The following is a 17752-nucleotide window of genomic DNA, read 5'->3' as shown; positions in this document are numbered from 1 at the left end:
TTTCATTAAAATAAAAAACAAAGAGGAAATAGCTCCTCTCTAATAAATAAAAATAAGTGAGCCCCTGGGGAGAGTCAGACCCCCGCCTTACCCTGTGAGAGGGCACCATACACAGTCTGCGGGGAAGAGAACAAGAAGTCACCAAGCAGCAAGCCCTCCCTGTAAATCAGCGCCACGCTGGGCCGCTGCAGGGAGAGCCAGATGCCAGCCCCTTCGTGCGCATGGGCCGGGAGACAAGAAGAGCCACACATACGCACGCGTGCACACACACCTGGCTGATCCAGGAAACACAGGCCGGATGGCGGCTACGGAGGGAATACAATGTGACGCTGTGGTGTTCCGTGTTTCACTGAGTCTGCAGGTCTAGAGCTGGTGGGCTGATCATCTGTTCAAAGGATGGCCATACGCAGTGTGGCCTCTATGGGGCATCTCCTTCGGAAGGCAGTAGCCACTGTTAATTCCCTACCATCTTATTTTGAAGTCCTATACCATTTTCATTGTTTTGTCGGGTTGGGTTTTGTACTGTTTTGTTTGATTTTATTGTATCCAATTGGCATGGGCAGCTGTTTCAAAGAGAACAGGATATATTATGGTAGCCTTTTTTTATTTACTATTATATTGTTTTGAAGTCCTTTATTGCATTCAATGTTTTGTTTTTACTGATTCTATTTGATTCTGTTTTGAGTTTTACTATGAAGGTATCTGCAGGTATTTGGAAGACCAGAGGCACTATGGTAACCACTGTTGATTTCCTATTGTTTGAAGTCCTGTATCACACTGGTTTGTTTTAATTGGCTTTATTCTGTTTTATTTTGCTTGGTTTTATTCTCTTTAAAATTTAAAAAAAACAAAAACAAGAAGAGGTCAGAAAAAGTAGAGACAGAGCCCAGCTGCAGGTCTGGCCCCTCGAGAGGCTGAGGCAGGAGGACCCAGAGCCCAGGAGGCACAGGGCGGCCTGGGCCACTGTCTTAGTTACTTTCTCATTGCTGAGACAAAATACCCGACACTCACAGTTAAAGGGGAAAAGGTTTATTTGGCTCACAGTTGGTAGAGGTCTCCGTCCATAATCGGCTGGCTCCAAGGCAGGTGGAATGGCAGAGGGCACCACAGAGGGCACCACAGAGGGAAACAGCTCACGGTGGGCTGAAGGCAGCCAAGCAACGAGGGGCTTTTATCACATCTGGGCACTCAGAGCGGGCAGCACTCACACCCTTCACCCTGGTGCCCTCAATCCTAGCACTGCACCATGAATCAAGCCCAGCCTCATGCACTCTAGTGAAAAGGCCCACTGTGACCATGTGAGGCTTTGGGGGACATCTAGACATGGCCACAACAGCCACACAGCAAAAGCCAACCAAACAGCAAACAGCAACAGCAACCAGAAAAATCCCACAAAAACAAAACAAAAGCCAAAAAAAGCAGATAATGCGAGAGACATCCTCCTCCAAAGGAGCCAGCAGGCAGGGCGGAGCTGCTCCCATCACTCTCACCAGTTAGGGTAGGAGGGAAATGCCAATCGCGCCCAGGAGACACCCGCTGGACTCAGCCTGCTGTCAAAAACACAAAAAAGAGAAGACAGCAAGTTTCTCTGGGGAGACAGCCAGAGCCCCGGGGACTACGGGTAGAAACATGAACTGCACTACAGCAGACTCCACGGGAAGCAGGACAGCCCACGGTCAGCGATGCCACTCCCCGGCGAGGAATGAAACGGGGCCAGAGAAGCCGCCTGGACATTGAGACTGCAGAGGCAGCACCCATGCCAGCCACATGCGGGAGCAACCGAGCCCCATGCAAGGACAGGCAGTGAGGGACAGAAAGTGGCCCCTGCTGTTCAGGAGACTCGGGTGGTAACCACCACATACCTGAGCCCTGAGGACACAGTGCCCAGGGATATGAGCTGTCCCTAAAAGCCAGAAATGACCTGAGTCCATTTCCGGGAGTCCCTGGAGGAATCAACACCCCACAGAAAGAGAGGTGGGTAGAGGTGCCAAGCGCGGGGACCGAGGATGGGGAGTCATTGTTACTGGAAATGGACTCTCATTCTGGAAAGAAAAAGCGTTTCAGAGAGGACGGAGCAACGGCCACACAACAGCTGGAACACGGATGCACTAAACCACATGTGGAACCCTAAAGCTGGTTTCGATGGTAAACTGTGCTATATGTATTGTACTAGGATTTTTTCAAATTAGAAAAAGCACGCCAGGAATTTAGCTTAGCGGTATAAGCGCCTGCCTGGCAAGCGTGAGGTTGCAAGTTTGATCCCCAGCACCAAAAAAAAAAAAAAAACAAAAACAAAAAAAACTCACCAAATAATTAGAAAAAGAAAAGCTGGGCACGCTGGAGCACACCTATAACTAACACCTGGGAGGCAGAGGCAGGAGGATGAATTTGAGGCCAGTCTGGATTCCATAGTGAAATCCTGTCTCAGAGGAAAAAGAATGGAAACCAACTGCTGACATCATATTAAATGGGGAAAAACTGAAAGTTTTCCTTCCAAAACCAGAAATAAGACAACACTGTCCACTCTGACCTCTCCAGTGCAACACAGCCCTTGAAACATTAGCCATAGCAATCGGGCAAGAGACGGAAATAACAGGGTACATATAGGAAAGGAAGAAGTCAAAGAGTCATTATTGCAAGTGACATGATCTACTTATAAGGCACAAAAATCTCTGCTGATAGACTTCTAGAGTTAACGAAATTCGGCAGTACAGCACGACACAAAACCAACACACAGCAATCAATAGCATTCCTATACACTAATAATTAGCTCACTGAGAAAGAAATCAGGAAAACAATACCATTCACTGCAATGGCAAGAAGAATTCACTATTTAGGAATTAACCTAACCAAGCTTCCAGGGATCTCTGCAACAAGAAGTACGTCACTCCGCAAAAGGAGATAGACGAGGGCGTGGAAAGACGCACAGTGAACACTGAGCGGCAACTCCCAAAACTGATACGGAGATTTGACACAATGCCAGTCCACATACCAACAGCATTCCTCACAGAGCTAGAGAAAACAACCCAAAAAATTCTCAGGGAACCAGAATCACCCAAAACAGCAAAGGCAATTCTAGGTAACAATTTCAAAGCAGGAGGCATCACTATCCCAGATCTAAAGTTATATACAAAGCTACAGTGATTAAAAAAATAGCCTCTTTCTGGCACAAAACAGAAATGTGGATCAATGGGACATAATAATAATAATAATAAACAGCACAGAGCAAGCAGAAACAACCCCAGATACATTAAACTATTTGATCTTTGACCCAAAAGGACCCAAAAACATACACTGGAGGAAAGACAGCCTCTTTAATAAATGGTGCTGGAGGGCTGGGGATTTAGCTCAGTTGCATAGATGCCTGCCAGGCAAGCACAAGGTCTGAAGACTGAGTCTAGATCCAAATACCTCACCACCTGTTTGTACGCTCATTTTCTTTTTCTTTTTTGTACCAGCGATCAAACTCACAACCTTGTGCTCACTAGGCAGGCACTTATGCCACTGAGCTAAATCCCCAGCTACGGCTCATTTTCCAGATATCTCCCCAAAGCCTCAGGCAGTCACAGGTGAGGCTTTTCAGAGGTGGCTGGATCTAGAATGTGTGATGCTGGGATCAAGGGTGTGCAAATTACTAAATTAGTCCACTGATTGGTCTGGCTAGGATTAAGGGTGCCCCGTCTCTGGCGTGAGTGCTACCTGCCCTGGCAGCTCGCAGCCTAGGTAAGACGTAAGGGGCAGAAAGAGGGTCTCTGCTGGTGGCTTGTCCTGGGTTGTTGTTTACTGCTAGCCATGCTCTGCCATGGACTGTCCCCCTCTGCAGTGTCCCTCTGTCCATGCCACCCTGCCTTGGAGCCAGGCAACTACAGACTGAGACCTCTGCAAACTGTGAGCCAGTAAACCACTTTTCCCTAACTTTGGGCCTCAGGTATTTTGTTTCAACATGGAGAAAAATAACTAAAACAATACTAACCTAAATCCAAAATGGATTAAAAATCTAAGTGTTAAAACAGAAACACATCATCTATTGGAAATAAAATAGGTAAAACTCTCAAAGACACAGGCATAGGCAAGAAATTTCTGGAAAGAATTCCAATGGCACAAGAATCAACAAATGGTATCACATCAAATTAAAAAGCTTCTGTACAGCAAAGGAAACCTCCAAAAAGTGAAGAGACAACCTTCAGAGTGGGAAAAAAATTGCCACCTATTGCTCAGACACAGGATTAATACCAAGAATATATAAAGAACTAAAAAATCAAATCAAATCCAATAAATACAAGGCCCTAAGTAAAAGACCCAATCAAAAAATGGGCAACTGCAAGGAACAGATGCTTCCCAGAAGCACAGATGGCCAATACATACATAGAAAACTGTCCAATGCTGTAGCAATTAGAGACGTTCAAAGTACAACACCACCGAGATACCATCTTACTCTAGAAAGAACCACCACCGTCACCAAGAAATCAAAATAATGCCAGGCAGGCCTGGTAGTACAGGCCTGTAATCCCAGCACTTGAGTGAGTCCAATACCTGCTCAAACTATGCAGTGAGACTCTCAAAAAAACAAACAGGGCTGGGGATTTAGCTCAGTGGCACAGAGCCTGCCTGGTAAGCGCAAGGTCTTGAGTTCAATTCCTCCCCCCCCCCCCAAAAAAAAAAAACAGTTCCCAAAAATCAACAAAACAAAAAAATCTGATAATAACAAATGCTGGCAAAGCTATAGGAAAAAAGGAACCTTCTACATTGTCAAAAGGAATTTGTACACTTGTACAACCACCACGGAAATCAGTATGAAGATTCCTTTAAAATTAAAAGCAGAAGCCAGGCATGGTGGCTCACACCTGTAATCCCAGCACTCGGGAGGCTGAGGCAGGAGGATCGGTGCGAGTTTGAGGCCAGCCTGGGCTACAAAGCGAGCTCAAGGCCAGTCTGAACTGCATAGCGAGACTCCATATCAAAAAAAAATTAAATTAAATTAAAAGCAGAAACCGCATTCAACCAAGGTACTCGCCTCCTAGGGCTCTTCCTGAAATTGCTGCAGGTGCCATGTTAGAGATACACACACACACACACACCCACGATAATTGTAGCAGAAAACGCCCCCAGCACTCTGGTAGTTGTCCAGGTAATAGTTCCTGTTACCTTTCCTGTTGGCACTGTCTCCTGGAAACAGCTGGTCCCTGTGATACATCAAAAATACCAACACAATTCACAACAGCTAAATCCTGGAAACAGCCTATACGCCCATCAGCAGACATGGATAAAGAAAATGTGTTACAGACCTAAGCCACGTGCCTGCGACCCGGTTGTTAAATGAATTGGTCACAGGAATTGTATATAGTATTACATGACAACAATCACAACAAAGTCACGGTCAAGGGAAACTCTAACTTGATGACTTTGTTACAGGGTCTCTATGCAGTTCAGGCTGGCCTCAAACTCACGGCAATCCTCCTGCCTCAGCTTCCCGAGTGCTGGGATTATAGGTGTGTACTACCACACCTGGCTTTATTTATGGGACTCTTACATGTAGTGCCATAATGTATAACAGAATAAAAACCTACAGCACTGTACTGAACAAAACAATCAGCAGAACTCATAGCACCAGGTAATGACCGGGTGCCATACCAAAGACAGACACTGAGTCTCTATAAACAAAATATTAAAAAAAATACAGGCCTTGAGTCCACAGTACACCTCTGTCATAAACCTGAATAGCTGCTAAACATGCAGGGAACATCTGGACTTACACGCAATGGAGAAGCACTCTGCTATCAGAGTAAACTCAGTCATTTATAGGTAAATAGATGGCCACTGAGATCATCATGTTAAGTGAAATAAATCAAGCCAGTCATAATCCCAGCACTCAGGAGCCTGAGGCAGGAGGATTGTTGCAAGTTCGGGATCAGCCTGGGTTACAAAGTGAGCTCAAAATTAGCCTGAACTGCACATAGGGAGACCCTGTCCCAAAATGACAAAAAAAAAAAGGCAATCAAATATACAAACCTAAATATCATATGATATCTCTCCCCAGGATAAAATGTGACTGCTGAGTGCTGCAAACGCCAGCGAACACCAACAGGCAGGTGCGGCGTGGTGGGGCTCAAGGTACAGGCTGAGGGCGGAGCATCTGCCCAAGGGCACAGGGTCACCTTGAGGGAGCGTCTGGGCCCTGGGCAGAGGGGCAGTGGCCAAGCAATATATGGGTGCTGCACCCCAATGAGCGCTTTGCTCTGGGTGTGCTACAGCCAGTGTAAAGTGCACTTTGCAGCTGAAAACCAAACACGGGGGTCCTGAGTGCCAGGAGTGACAGCCTGGGCCCACACAGGGAGCCCTGACACAGGACACTGGAAGGCAGGTGACAAGGGGGGAGAAACTGCGACCAGCTGAATCCAGAGGGCGCTCACAGCTGCTGAGGCCACCCCGTCCGACTGTCCTCTCCATGGGGCCCTGCTGCCCACTTCCTGCCAGTCTGGCCTGGTCACTGACCCTCAACAAAACACAAACAAACACCCGCCAGGCACCACAATGACATGGTGACCTGTCCCCTGGTCACCACAGCAGGTTTTGCTCCCCAGTTCAGGGTGACTCCAGGCACCTGCTGGAGGTGCAGAGCCTGGAGACTCCAACTCCTGGCACCCAAAGGCCAAGAAACACCTGCTATACACAGGCCCTCCAGGAAGTTCCAGGAGATGCCAGTGTCACAGAGCTGGGCAACCTGCCCACCTCTCATCTGGAGGACCCTCAGGTAAGGGACGGCCCTGCCCTGGCTCAGCACCACATGCTCTGCATTCTCTGTCACACTCCACTCTGCCCTCAGGCCTAGCAGGGACCTGGCCCTGACACCCTAAGTCCACTCCAGCCCCATCCAGCCACTGCCTCCCTACTCTACACCTCCACACAGGGTGTGGTCAGTGTTAGCACTCACAGAGCCACAAACCCCCAGGCTTCCCCTGCGCCCAGGGTGGGGCCGACAAACAAACACAGTCCTGTCACCTGGGTCAAAAGTCATCCAGGTGGCAGTGGGATTGTGCTAAATACCAGTAATCCCAGCACTCTGGAGGCTGAGGCAGGAGAACTGTAAATTCCAAGGGAAGCGGAGCAGTTTAATGTGACTCCATCTCAGAGTGGCCAGGATATAACTCACTGCAAATGTCCTGGGTTCAACCCCCAGTGCTGCGAAAACAACTCCTCCAGCTGGCGGCAGACACAGCGGGGCCCCCGATGCCCTGAACCCTGAAGGCTGCGGGGTGCAGCACCCAGGTCGGACTCACTGTCCCTCCCCATACAGACATCCCCCCAGGGGATGCAGGCACCACACCACAAGAGCCTCAGCACCAGAGACCCCACGGGAGGAGATCCCCAACGGCTCGTGCCAGCCACCTGCTCCAAGGCCACAGGCTCAGAGGCAGACTCCGAGTCTCGGGCGCTGCCCCCCCCAGTCTCTCCAGGTCCCCATACGTCCACTGTACCGCTGTCCTCTTCCCCACACCCTGGGGCCAGAGTCACGCACCCATGAGGCCTCCAGTTCATCTCGCCTGCTGGCCTTGGTGACGGAGCCTGTCAGCCCAGGCCCTGCTAACCACATCTCCACCCAGAGAATAGAGGGCCCAGTGCAGGCTGGGAGGAGGGCAGAGGCTGGTACAGGTGCAGCGATGCCACCCTGCTCGGGCCTCCACCCTTAGCGTGTTCCTCCTGTTGCTAAATGACCAGCCATCCCACCCCACCCAGACCCCACATGGAGGAAATGGCTGAGGACACCACCCACCGTGAAAACCCCACTTGTGATCATAAGGGCTGGCTGTGGTGACCTCCGACTTGCTAGGAGGGAACCATTCTTGGCCCACCATCCAAAAAAGTACCCGCCTGCCCCAATTCTGCACAACAGATCAACACTTCACCCAGCACACGGACTCAGGTGAGGAAAACCAAGCGCAGCACTCACTGTCTTCTCCGGGGCAAGGCATGCCGGGCTGCTCGGGGATGCTTGGGAAAACTGGGCAGGAAGAAGGGAAGCCAGAGTATTAGTGTCCACTCAGTCTGTCCCTCACTCTGTCCTCCTAAAGCCCTGCCCTGCCCTGGGTGGACCAGATGTCCTTCCACACAAAGCACTCGGCATGGTACCCATGGGGGTTTCCCCTGGGGAGATTTCTCAGCACAAAGCCTGTTCTGCTGCTAAACCATTCTGGATGGGGAGAAGGCAGGCAGGGTGTCAAGATGGTGAGACTGCCAGATTACAACTACTGACCTCACTGGCATTAATATGGGAAGGGGCTGGGAGCACCTTGGAGACCGGACAGTGGACTATCTCCCTATGGGTAACAGGGGCCACGATTTTAAGATATGTACTGGACCTCCACAGATGGCTCAAACAGAGGCATAGAAAAGATTATAACTTGGTTAAAACAAGTATTTTCTTACATATGAGGTTTTAAGGTACCCAAATCTGTGCACAGGAGGCCAAGTAAATGCATCTTCTCATCATAAATAAGCAGCCTTGGAGGGTCTGAGTCTAGATTTACGTAAGGGCTGAACAGGTGAGTATTTTAACCAACTACCCAGATTCCACACCTGGCTTCTGGCCCAGGGAACCAGCAGTGCACTCGTGAGGCTGCTAACCACACCATGTGCCTGGGATGCCTGTGGGACCAGACAGCACTGGCCTTAGGCCCAAAACTGAATGTCCACACCTGACAGTCCTCCAGGGCTCAATGGCTGTGGTTTAGAAGGTTGAGCTTCCACCCTCGGCACCAAAACAGAAAATAGCAGGCAGCCGGGAGCTCTCACCCTGCCCACTCATGCCAGGCCCCCTTCTCCCCGAGCGCCCACATGGAGAACAGGCAAGCAGCCACTCACCGTGGATGATGAGCCCCTCGTCCCTGTGCCGACACGTCAGGCGGAAGGCCTCCTCCAGCTCCATTTGGGAGGACACAGTGCAAGGGTCACCTGGGCAAGGCAAGGGGCACATTGAGGCCACTGCAGCCAGGGCAGAGGGGCCAGGCAGCTTGGGCTGTGCATTCAGCTGCGGTGAGCAGTGTCACTGCCTATGATTGGCCACCCCGGCGCGCACCCCTGAGGCTAGCCAGTGGCCAGGTCAGAACCCCCACAGGAGGGCCAGCCAGTCCTCACAGGGAGCCTGGTCACCTGCAGCCCTGAGGGGCCCAGGGAGCAGAACAGCCAGCAGGACCGAGCCCCCTGGGTCAGCCCAGATCAGGTGAGAGGCTCCTGCCCTCCGGGCCAGGACAATTACGTCCATCTGCCATGTGGGACCGTTTTTTGGACATGTGTCTGGGGTTGAGGAGAAGCAAGGGAGAGAGGGAAGGAAACAGATGTTGCAAAACAGAGACAAAGAAACAGAGACCAGAGATGCCAGGGAGGAGCAGGGAGAGTCAGACGGATGCTGTGGGCCCAGCTGTGCTTAGAGGCCACGGTCCTACAGATGTGGAGAGCTCACCCTTCTGAAAGGACCTCCCAGGGAATCCCGGCACCTGAGAGGGGCAGGGTGGGTAAGGACCTGCCCATGCGGGCCTGGCCACCTCTCATGCACTCAAGGCCACCCGAGGGTCACCTCATGTCCCTGCTCTCCCAGGTCTCCATCCGAGCCCAGCCCCATCTCCTCCCTGCCACCCTCCGGGAAAGCAGCCCTATCGCCCCAGCCAGAGGCCCAACACCCGAGCAGTGTGGTAGAGGGAGAACGGGGCTACCTTCACTGTCCACCCACTTGAGGGTGAGCGGGTGGTGTGAGTGCAGACCACACATGTCCCGCACTTCTTCGCAGAGCTCGTGGAAGGTCATCGTGGCATCCACGCTGGTGATCAGGATGTCCCTGCAGCAAAGAGGATGTGGCACTGTCACCAGAGTCACACCAGGTCAGGCCACGCACTGGCTTCCAACTGACCAAGTGATCGGCCAGAAAAATGAAAAAGTTTCTCAAAGACAACAGGACAGCTGCCCCCACAAACATGAGCTGTCACCACAGTAGAGACCCACATCCAACTCCAGCCACGAGCAGGGAGGGTGCACTGGATGGCGCCCCTATGCCCTGTTCTCATGAAGGCAGCCCAAGTGTGGACATGAGCCTATTGATGTCAACCCAAGAATTACACCCCAGCCACTTCTTCTCTTCTCTTCTATTTTCTTGGGACAGGGCCTCCCTAAGTTTCTCAGTCTGTGGCTGAACCTGCAATCCTCCTGCCTCAGTCTCTCAGGGCCTAGGGTTACCAGTGAGTCTCCATGCCTGGCTCAGAGGCAGCGTCTTTAAGCCCTTGGAGGAGTGACCTGCAGGACCCCAGTGTCTCAGTTGTGACACAATCCCAGAACTTTTTTTGGAAGCCATGTCGACTGCCACCACCTTTATCTTTTCATCTCATAATGGAATCAGAGCCTGGCTGTTGGGAGACACTAAGTCCCAGCAGCCCATGGAGGGCATCCATCACCTGGCAGAGGGAACCCAACATTGCCTGTGTCCCCCATCAGGGAAGGGGTATGACTCTTTTCATCCCAATACTCCCCAACTCATCAGAACTGCAGCACGAGCCCCTCCTGAACACCCCAAACAACAGGAGTGAGGTGCAGCTTGGGCTCACCACCAGGAGTTTTTATGCCCAGAACCTCTGTTCCAAGGCAATAAATCAGAGCGACTGGGACCCAGGACTCCAGGCAGGGCACGCTGAGCCTGGCCAGGCCACATTCCCTTCGCACGGTCACCGCGAGGTGAGTGTAACTCACCCACCACCCCGTCCTACCCCAGTGTCACGCAGCACCTGCCCCAGAGCCCTTGCTCTCCACAGGGACTAACCCTGTGCCCCCATAGCCTGCATGGCCAATGAAGAAACCGACGCATGCCAGACAGGCTCACGGCCACACTCCCCCCCACCCATGCCTGGCCACTAGGGCCACTCAGACCCAGCGCCAGCCCTGCCTAGCATGTGCCAGCCCTGACCCCAGGACCTCCAAGGTCAGGGCCTGCACCCTTCACCTTTGACTTCTTCCTACTCTCCCTAGTCCCTCAGCTGGAGGCCAGGCCAGCAGCTGGACATCTGTGGGAGGAGGTCACTGACTCAAGTCTGGGGATCTGGGGGACAGGAAAGGGTGCATCATTCTTTCCCAACTCAGGAAGGACCCCAAGACCACCAGACCCCTGGACAGAAGGTTGCCCAGACTCATAGCTTCCATTCCGAGGCGGAACGCTTCCCCACAGCACTGCCTTGGTTCCAGTCCCTGGAAGGTGATCCACAGCTGTGTGGGGAGGGATGGAAAGGGAGGGGTGTCCCGGGAGGGGGAGGCTGGGGAGGGGCAGCGGGGAGGAGGAGAGGGAGGGAAGAGCGGGAAGGCCAGCGAAGGGGAAGAGTGGAAGAGGAAGGAGGGCTGGTAGGAGGCGCCGGGAAGGGCCGGAGGGTGGCGACTCCACCTCCTGGGCTTGGGGAACTGGAGTCCACAGGTTGAATTACACCGCGGTAACCAAAGCGCTCCCAGGGGCGGGAGGGTACATAGCCCCAGGCAGGAGCCAGGCAGCCCCTCGCACCCACCCCAGAGGCCCTGGCAGTGGGATCCCTGTGACTTCCACAGTTTGGCCGTCCCAGGCTGGGAAGGGGCGGCGTCTGGCGATGTTGACGGTTGCTACACACCGACCACCAGCCAGGCTGCTCCAGCGTCCGATGACGCCGCGCTGGCCGCCTTCCCGGCTGCAGGAGGGACTGCTGGCCGCGTCCTCCTCTTCCTTCTGGCCGTGTCACCACCCGCACCCCGAGGACCCCAGCAGCCACAGAGGCAGGGACTGGAACTCCAAAATGTCTCAAGGAAAACCCGGCCAAGTTCCCAGGGCAAAGCCCGTGGCCCAGCAGCTGCCGGCCTGACGCCAGGCGCCAAAAGACGTTCGCCTGGGGGTCACCTGCCCTCTTGGAGTCAGAAGGCATCGGCCGTCGGGGCGCCCGGGCCCCTCGGTGACTTGTCCTTGCCCCAAGGAAAGCTAGGAGCCTCTGTTCTCCCTTCCCCGCTCCCCGCGATCCCTGGAGCACCAGGTCTCCGGAGCGCCCATCCCCAGGCGTACACCCCGCGGGGCCGCTTCAGGGACCGGCTCCACCCCTGCCCCCCGCAGCAACCCGCGAAGTGCCCGCCCGATGCGCGGCGCCGGCTCCAGCGAGCCGGTGTTTCCGAGTCCCGCCCAGCGCAGCCGCCCGTGGTCCACACCGCCCCGTCACGCGCGCGCGCGGCTTTCGCCCGGGTCCCAGGCTTTCCTCAAAGGAGGCGTCTTAAATCCAAGGTCAGCGTAGATGACCCCGATCTTCAAACACGGGCCCGGCGCGGTCGCACACGCCTATAATCCAGCTGCTAGGGAGGCTGAGGCAGGAGGATCCCAAAGTCACTTGGCAAACGCCAGGTCTCAAAGTAACAAAAAGCCCGGGGGCTGCGCTGCAGCTCAGGGGCGCAGCGCCCTGGTCCCGTCCCCAGCGCAGGAAAAGTCGCCTAAGTTTTCCCAGTCCGCCGTAACTTTTCATTCGCGCAGGTCTGAGACCTTCGCGTCCGCGCCAACTTTCCTGAGAGACCAACTTTCCCCGTCGGTCCGCGCCGCCGCCCCGACCCCACGCGCGCGCCCGCCCGCCGCCCGCCGCTCGCGCTCACCCGCCGAAGTGCGCCTTGAGGCGGACGCGGCCGTCGCGCCCGTCCATCTTGGGCCCTATCCTGCCGGGCATGGCGCCCCTCAGCGCCGCGCCCCGAGCGCGCGGGCCATGGCGCGGCCGGGCGGCCGGGCGGGGCGGCGCGGAACGCGGAAGGAGCGCGCGCGCGGACCCGACGGCGCCGGCCGCGCGACTCCGCGGGACTCGGGCGGGAGCGTGCGGCGCGGAGGCGCGCGGGGTTGCCAATCGTGGGCGGGCGGTGTGCCAGGGGCGCGGCACCTGTGGCCAATGAGAGAGAGGTGTGGCTCCACCTGGCCAATCCCCGGGGCGCCGGCGGCTACTGCCCAATGGGAGCGCGGGGCGGATTACCTGTCGGATGGGGCGGGGCTACTTGCTACCAATGGGAGCGCGCGCGGCGGGGCTCTGCCTGGCGACGGGACTGCTAGGGGGCCCGCTAGGGAGCGCGAGCCCGTGGTATTAGGTGCACGCCCCAGGTCTGCCAAGTGAAAACGCCGTCCGGGCTGACGCGCTGGGCGGTTACAGCGACCGTGGGTCCCGGGCTCTGGTTTAGGACAGCGGACCAGGGTCTTGGCGAGGGCCAATCCCCAACCTGTCTCTGCGCACCTCAGATCCCAGGCGGGGAGGAGTTGGCTACTCTGTGCCTCCGCTCCAGATTCTGCACTGTGCCTCCGCTCCAGATTCTGTACGTCATGGAGACTTCTCAGCCTTTTGCTTTCATGCCACAGATTCTGCTGGTGCCTTCTTGGTGATATTGGAGGTGGCCCTGGGGGGGCTGAGTGGACAAGATCCGGATTTGGTGCTGTCTCTGGAGGCAGACGGTGTGGCACACCTGTTGATAGCTGACTTCACCCACTGAAGGATCCGATCATGCACATCCAGCAGCCTGGCTGACGCCGAGATGGGTCCTGCCAGCTGCCGGCTCGACTTCCCTTATGCTTGCTATGGCCTTCTTCCCCAGCCATCAGGAGTCCACTCTTGCACCTGGCCTTGGACCTTCCTGAGGACTGGGAAGGGCACTTTGGTGGGCACAAGCCTTCCTGAGGAGAGGGGCCTCTGCATCCCTGGAACTTCCTCCTGGGTGGTGTGATCTGGAGAGGTCGGAGGGGCCAGCAACTGTTTCCCCATGTCCACTGAACACCGCTTCTTGGACCTGCCCCACCCAAGGCCCCGATGGACAAGCAACTGAACCCCAGCCAGGAACCCTTTCTAGCCAGGGGGTTAGAAAAGGGGATCTCTCATGGGTCCTTGCTTTCTGGAAGCTATGTGGGGTCATCCCTGCCCCCCATTCCTGGTGAGGGCAGGGGAACAGGCCCTAGTTGGGCTCTGGGATGCGGCATGGTTTTCTTCAGTGGTTGTGGAGGAAGAGGGCACCTGCCCAGGAGGCCTCCGTGAGGTCCTAAGGGCACAGGGCCAAGGGTCCCTCCCATTCTACACCAAGCCAGGAGGGTGGAAGCCTCAGGGTTTTGCACCTGACATGGACAGGGCCGGGACACAGAGCTCTATCCTGGCCTTACTCTACCTCCAGACACACAGGGCTGGGCACCTGGAAATTCCCAGTGCTGGGAGAGCAGAGGGCACAGTCCTGAGGGAGTGAAGCACCCTGCGGTGACATCTCTGTCGTCTAGTGACAGGCACAAGTGTTGTTTGCAAATTCACCAGTCACTCCCTGTCAGGCAGGGTCCTGCTGGATCTCTATGACCTTTCCAGTAACCTAGAATGGAGGAGCAGATACAGGGCTCCTGGGCCTCAGGTCACTGTCCACTTCTCCCTGTCACTGTCTGGCCACCTGGCAGTCACAGTCTTGCACAGTGGCAGGTTTCAAGGACTCTCAGAGTGAGTAGGGCAAGGAGTGACCCATCGGACCAGACGCACAGAGGGACCAGGCAGCCACGGAAATGAGTTTTGGTGCGAACTGGCTGACCTCGGGAGACTCCTGGGTAGGGCTGTGGGCAGGTCCTTCCACCTCCAGGTGGCCTCTGCCCTTCCCGTGTTTTGCAGATACCACAGACTTCCGTAATCACAGTGGATTATTTCCAAAGTGAAGAAATAGCAGGTTACAAAGGTAACATGGGCTTCTTGAGCTCTAGGTTGGTCCTGGTTTGTGTAGCTTTCCCCTAGCAGGGTGCCCAGGCCTCCACCACCCTTCCAGTCTGGGGACCCCATAGCTTAGGCTGGCCTTGTGGCTACGCCCAGGCAAGTGGGCTGAGGAGGGGCCCTGCCCACAAGGATCTGATCAGAGTAGCAGGTGCCCCCAGGCAGGGTGGGGCACAAAGAGGGAGGCGCCAGGTTTATCTTGATATTCTTTGTCAATGGCATCAGAGCCTCAGTTTAAACTCTCCTGACTCACTTCCCCAAGGGAGGGTTCCCTGGCCTAGCCTTTGGGCTGGGGACACCCTTCTCTCCAGGCCTCCCAGGTGTGAGGCTGACCCTGGGAGGCCCTGCTGGCCTCAGGAAGGGCCCAGAACGGGCGCTGACAGGTGGTTGGCGCTCAGCTGAGGGTGGATCGGGAAGCAGATGCTTCCTGTCTTTGTCGTGGCCCCTGCTTGCTGGTGGAGACACGTCCTGGGGTGGAAGCTCTGCTGGCAAAGGGAGAAGCAGTCCCAGGAGAGAAGAGGTGGCTGTGCAAAGACCCTGAGGTTGGGAGCAGGAAGGTCAGAGAAAGCCAAGGCAATCGGGGGAGTAGAGGGGAGGCGGTGAGAGAGCCACAACCGGGCCAGGTCAGTGCGATGGGAATGGAAAACCAGCACCAGCACAGAGGTGTGTGTCTGTCGTGCGCACGTTTCTGTCCAGGCAGTCTGTCCCGCCTCTGATCAGGGCCGTGCGTGCCCCACCCGGCGTGGTGACCCAGCCTGGTCCCCGCTGCCGGCGGAGTCCCCATGGCGCTGCGGTGCCGCGCGTGCCCGGGAGGGGGCGCGGGAGCTCCCGGCGAGGAAGCAAGGGGGCAGCTCGAGGGCCCGGGCCGGCTTTCGGGGAGCGCCCTTCCCCGGAGCGGACCCAGCTCCACAACGGCCCGGGTGCACCTGCTCCCCGAGGCCAGAGCAGCAGGCGGGGGCCCGCGTCTCCCGAACGGTGCCTATTGCTACCCGTCCTGGTTAAAATCCGCGGACTTGACCAGATAACACAGCCTGCGTGTCCGTGTGCGCCCCCTCGTGCGCGCCCGTGGAGTGGGCGGGGACCGGGAGGCTGGGCGAGGCGGGCTCGCCCCACCGGGGCAGGAGAGCGGGGAGAAGGTCGGGTTGTTTTGTCCACTCCCGGGGGAGGCCGAGGGACGGGCTGGGGCTGCGGTGCCACCAAACTTGACCAGGAAGCAGCCCCGCCACACAGCCTGGGCCGAGGCACCGCCACGAGTCTCCCCTAGGAGGACACGCAACGTCCGATGCCACCTCCCTAGGGGGCCAGGCTCAGGCTTGCGTAGCTCGGGAGATGGGGGCGCCTGGCAGGGTCCCCTGTCTCCTCTGGGCTGGGTGTGTTGTGGAGAGGGTGTTCTGTCCCTGAGGATAGTAGTCCACGGTTCTGTCCCCCGCGGCCAGTAGTCCGCGGCTCCTCCCTTGGGCCTCGGATTATTAAAACGTGTGGAGGCTTAGTAGGCGGAGTCAGAACCACGTCGCCATGGCAACGGGAGCACGCGCAGAGCAGTGCTATTTTGGCCTACTGAAATAAGTCGCTTTAACTGAACAGCTAAGGGGAGACACCACGGCGCGAAGGCGAAGTCCCAGGATCCTTCTGCAGAGCTGAACTCTGGGTTCAGGGTCACCACCCTGTCCTGCGTCCCAGAACCCTGCTAGGGGCATGGCTGCTGACAGCCCCCACGGCTGTGCCTTCCAGGCAGCAAGCTAAGGCCTGGCACACTGACCAGCTGCCGAGGGTCACACCTCCTGGCCACGGATGCAAAGACCCCCCCGACTTGTCCTTTAGGGACTGTCTCCAAGAAGCAGGCTGGCAGAGAGTGTTTGGAGCCTCAAAGGTGTCCATGTGGCACCCGCAGTGGCAGGCCTAGACACAGGCAGCTGTGTGACCCAATGTCCTCTGCAGGTGACTTTAAGTCTAGGGTGGGAGGTGACCTGGCCAACAGCCAAGAAGAGCCCAGGTCCACAATGGGCCCCACTAGACCACCAACTCTGTGGCCTCTGAGACACAGCGACACACACTGGCTCCTGTGGCCATGCACATATACAAGTGCCCTGCACTCAAGTGGACCGAACCACAGCGGCTCTGCCAAGACCAAATGGCCAGGCCTCGGCCAGGTGGCACTGGCCCAGCAACAGTGGCAGATGGCCCAGCAGAGCCTGCCAGCAGGGAGGCTTTGGCCTACAGGCTTTGCAGCCTGGCCATGTCCAGGTACCTCCTCCTCAGAAAATTCGCATCTTCTCAAGATCCCTGAGCCCCGGTCACCTGGTACCTGCTAACCACCCTGTGCTTGATAGACACGTGTCCATCAGGACAGGAACCTGCTTGAGTCTCCACTCTCCACCAGAAGGAGATACACACCCCACTGTGCTGTTAAACCTTCCCCGGCTGCAGGCCTCCATGTCCCTATCCACTTCCTGGCACAGCACAGCAGGAGTCCCCAAGAGCTGTGTGGATGAGGGGAACAGTGTGGCATCCAGGTGAGGCTGCCCAGCTCTGCCCTCTAGTGGTGTGTAGTCCTCTGTGGCCCCGGCGTCCGCATTGGACGCCCATGAGACCCCAGTGCTTCTGTGAGTAGGGGGTGCAGGAGGGGCAAGGCCCTATGGTATGGAGGCTTCTGCAAGGTGGGCCAGGGGCACCAGCTGGGCCGAGGCTCCCCGAGGCTCTGTCCACCCAAGCGTGTGGAGCCTGCCAAGCTCCGTGCCCTGCCGGCCGGCTCCATGCCAGACTTGGGAGACAGGCCAACTCTCCCTGATGGCCTCATCGTCCTTCTGTAAACCTCAGTGCCACTGGGAGGAAAGGGGGCAGACGAGGCTGGTGCCACGTGGTTCCGGGCTGTGGGAGCTCCAGGCAGAACCTCTCCCCCAACATCCCACATCCAGGGAAAGACACACCCTAAGCTGGGCAGCCTTAGCCCCTCCTGGGCATGCTGGGCAGGTGCTGTCAGAAACTCCAGAACCTGGAGAACTCCGAGAGGACACAGC

The 17752-nt window shown here is 56.3% G+C and overlaps 1 protein-coding gene across 2 annotated transcripts in view; it reads right to left on the bottom strand.

Moving 5' to 3' along the window:
* Positions 1 to 12775, bottom strand: part of Prkcz (protein kinase C zeta) — a 72106-nt gene extending 59331 nt beyond the window's left edge. Inside the window, exons 1-4 of one of the 2 annotated variants that reach the window (XM_003461538.4) lie at positions 12625 to 12775; positions 9708 to 9829; positions 8860 to 8949; positions 7949 to 7999 (exon numbers count right to left, since the gene is read on the bottom strand). In XM_003461538.4, coding sequence (XP_003461586.3) covers positions 7949 to 7999; positions 8860 to 8949; positions 9708 to 9829; positions 12625 to 12695 — 334 coding nt within the window. In that variant the 5' untranslated portion in view covers positions 12696 to 12775. The remainder of the gene's footprint in view (positions 1 to 7948; positions 8000 to 8859; positions 8950 to 9707; positions 9830 to 12624) is intronic. The other variant, XM_013153031.2, reaches the window with a different exon arrangement.
* Positions 12776 to 17752: the final 4977 nt, after the last annotated feature.

The sequence above is a fragment of the Cavia porcellus genome, unplaced genomic scaffold, assembly GCF_034190915.1.
Source record: "Cavia porcellus strain 051 isolate PalLab524CR breed Dunkin Hartley unplaced genomic scaffold, mCavPor4.1 scaffold_25, whole genome shotgun sequence".
Taxonomy (NCBI): Eukaryota; Metazoa; Chordata; class Mammalia; order Rodentia; family Caviidae; genus Cavia; species Cavia porcellus.
Note: the sequence above shows the minus strand (reverse complement) of the source record. Positions and strands in the feature narration are given on the sequence as shown.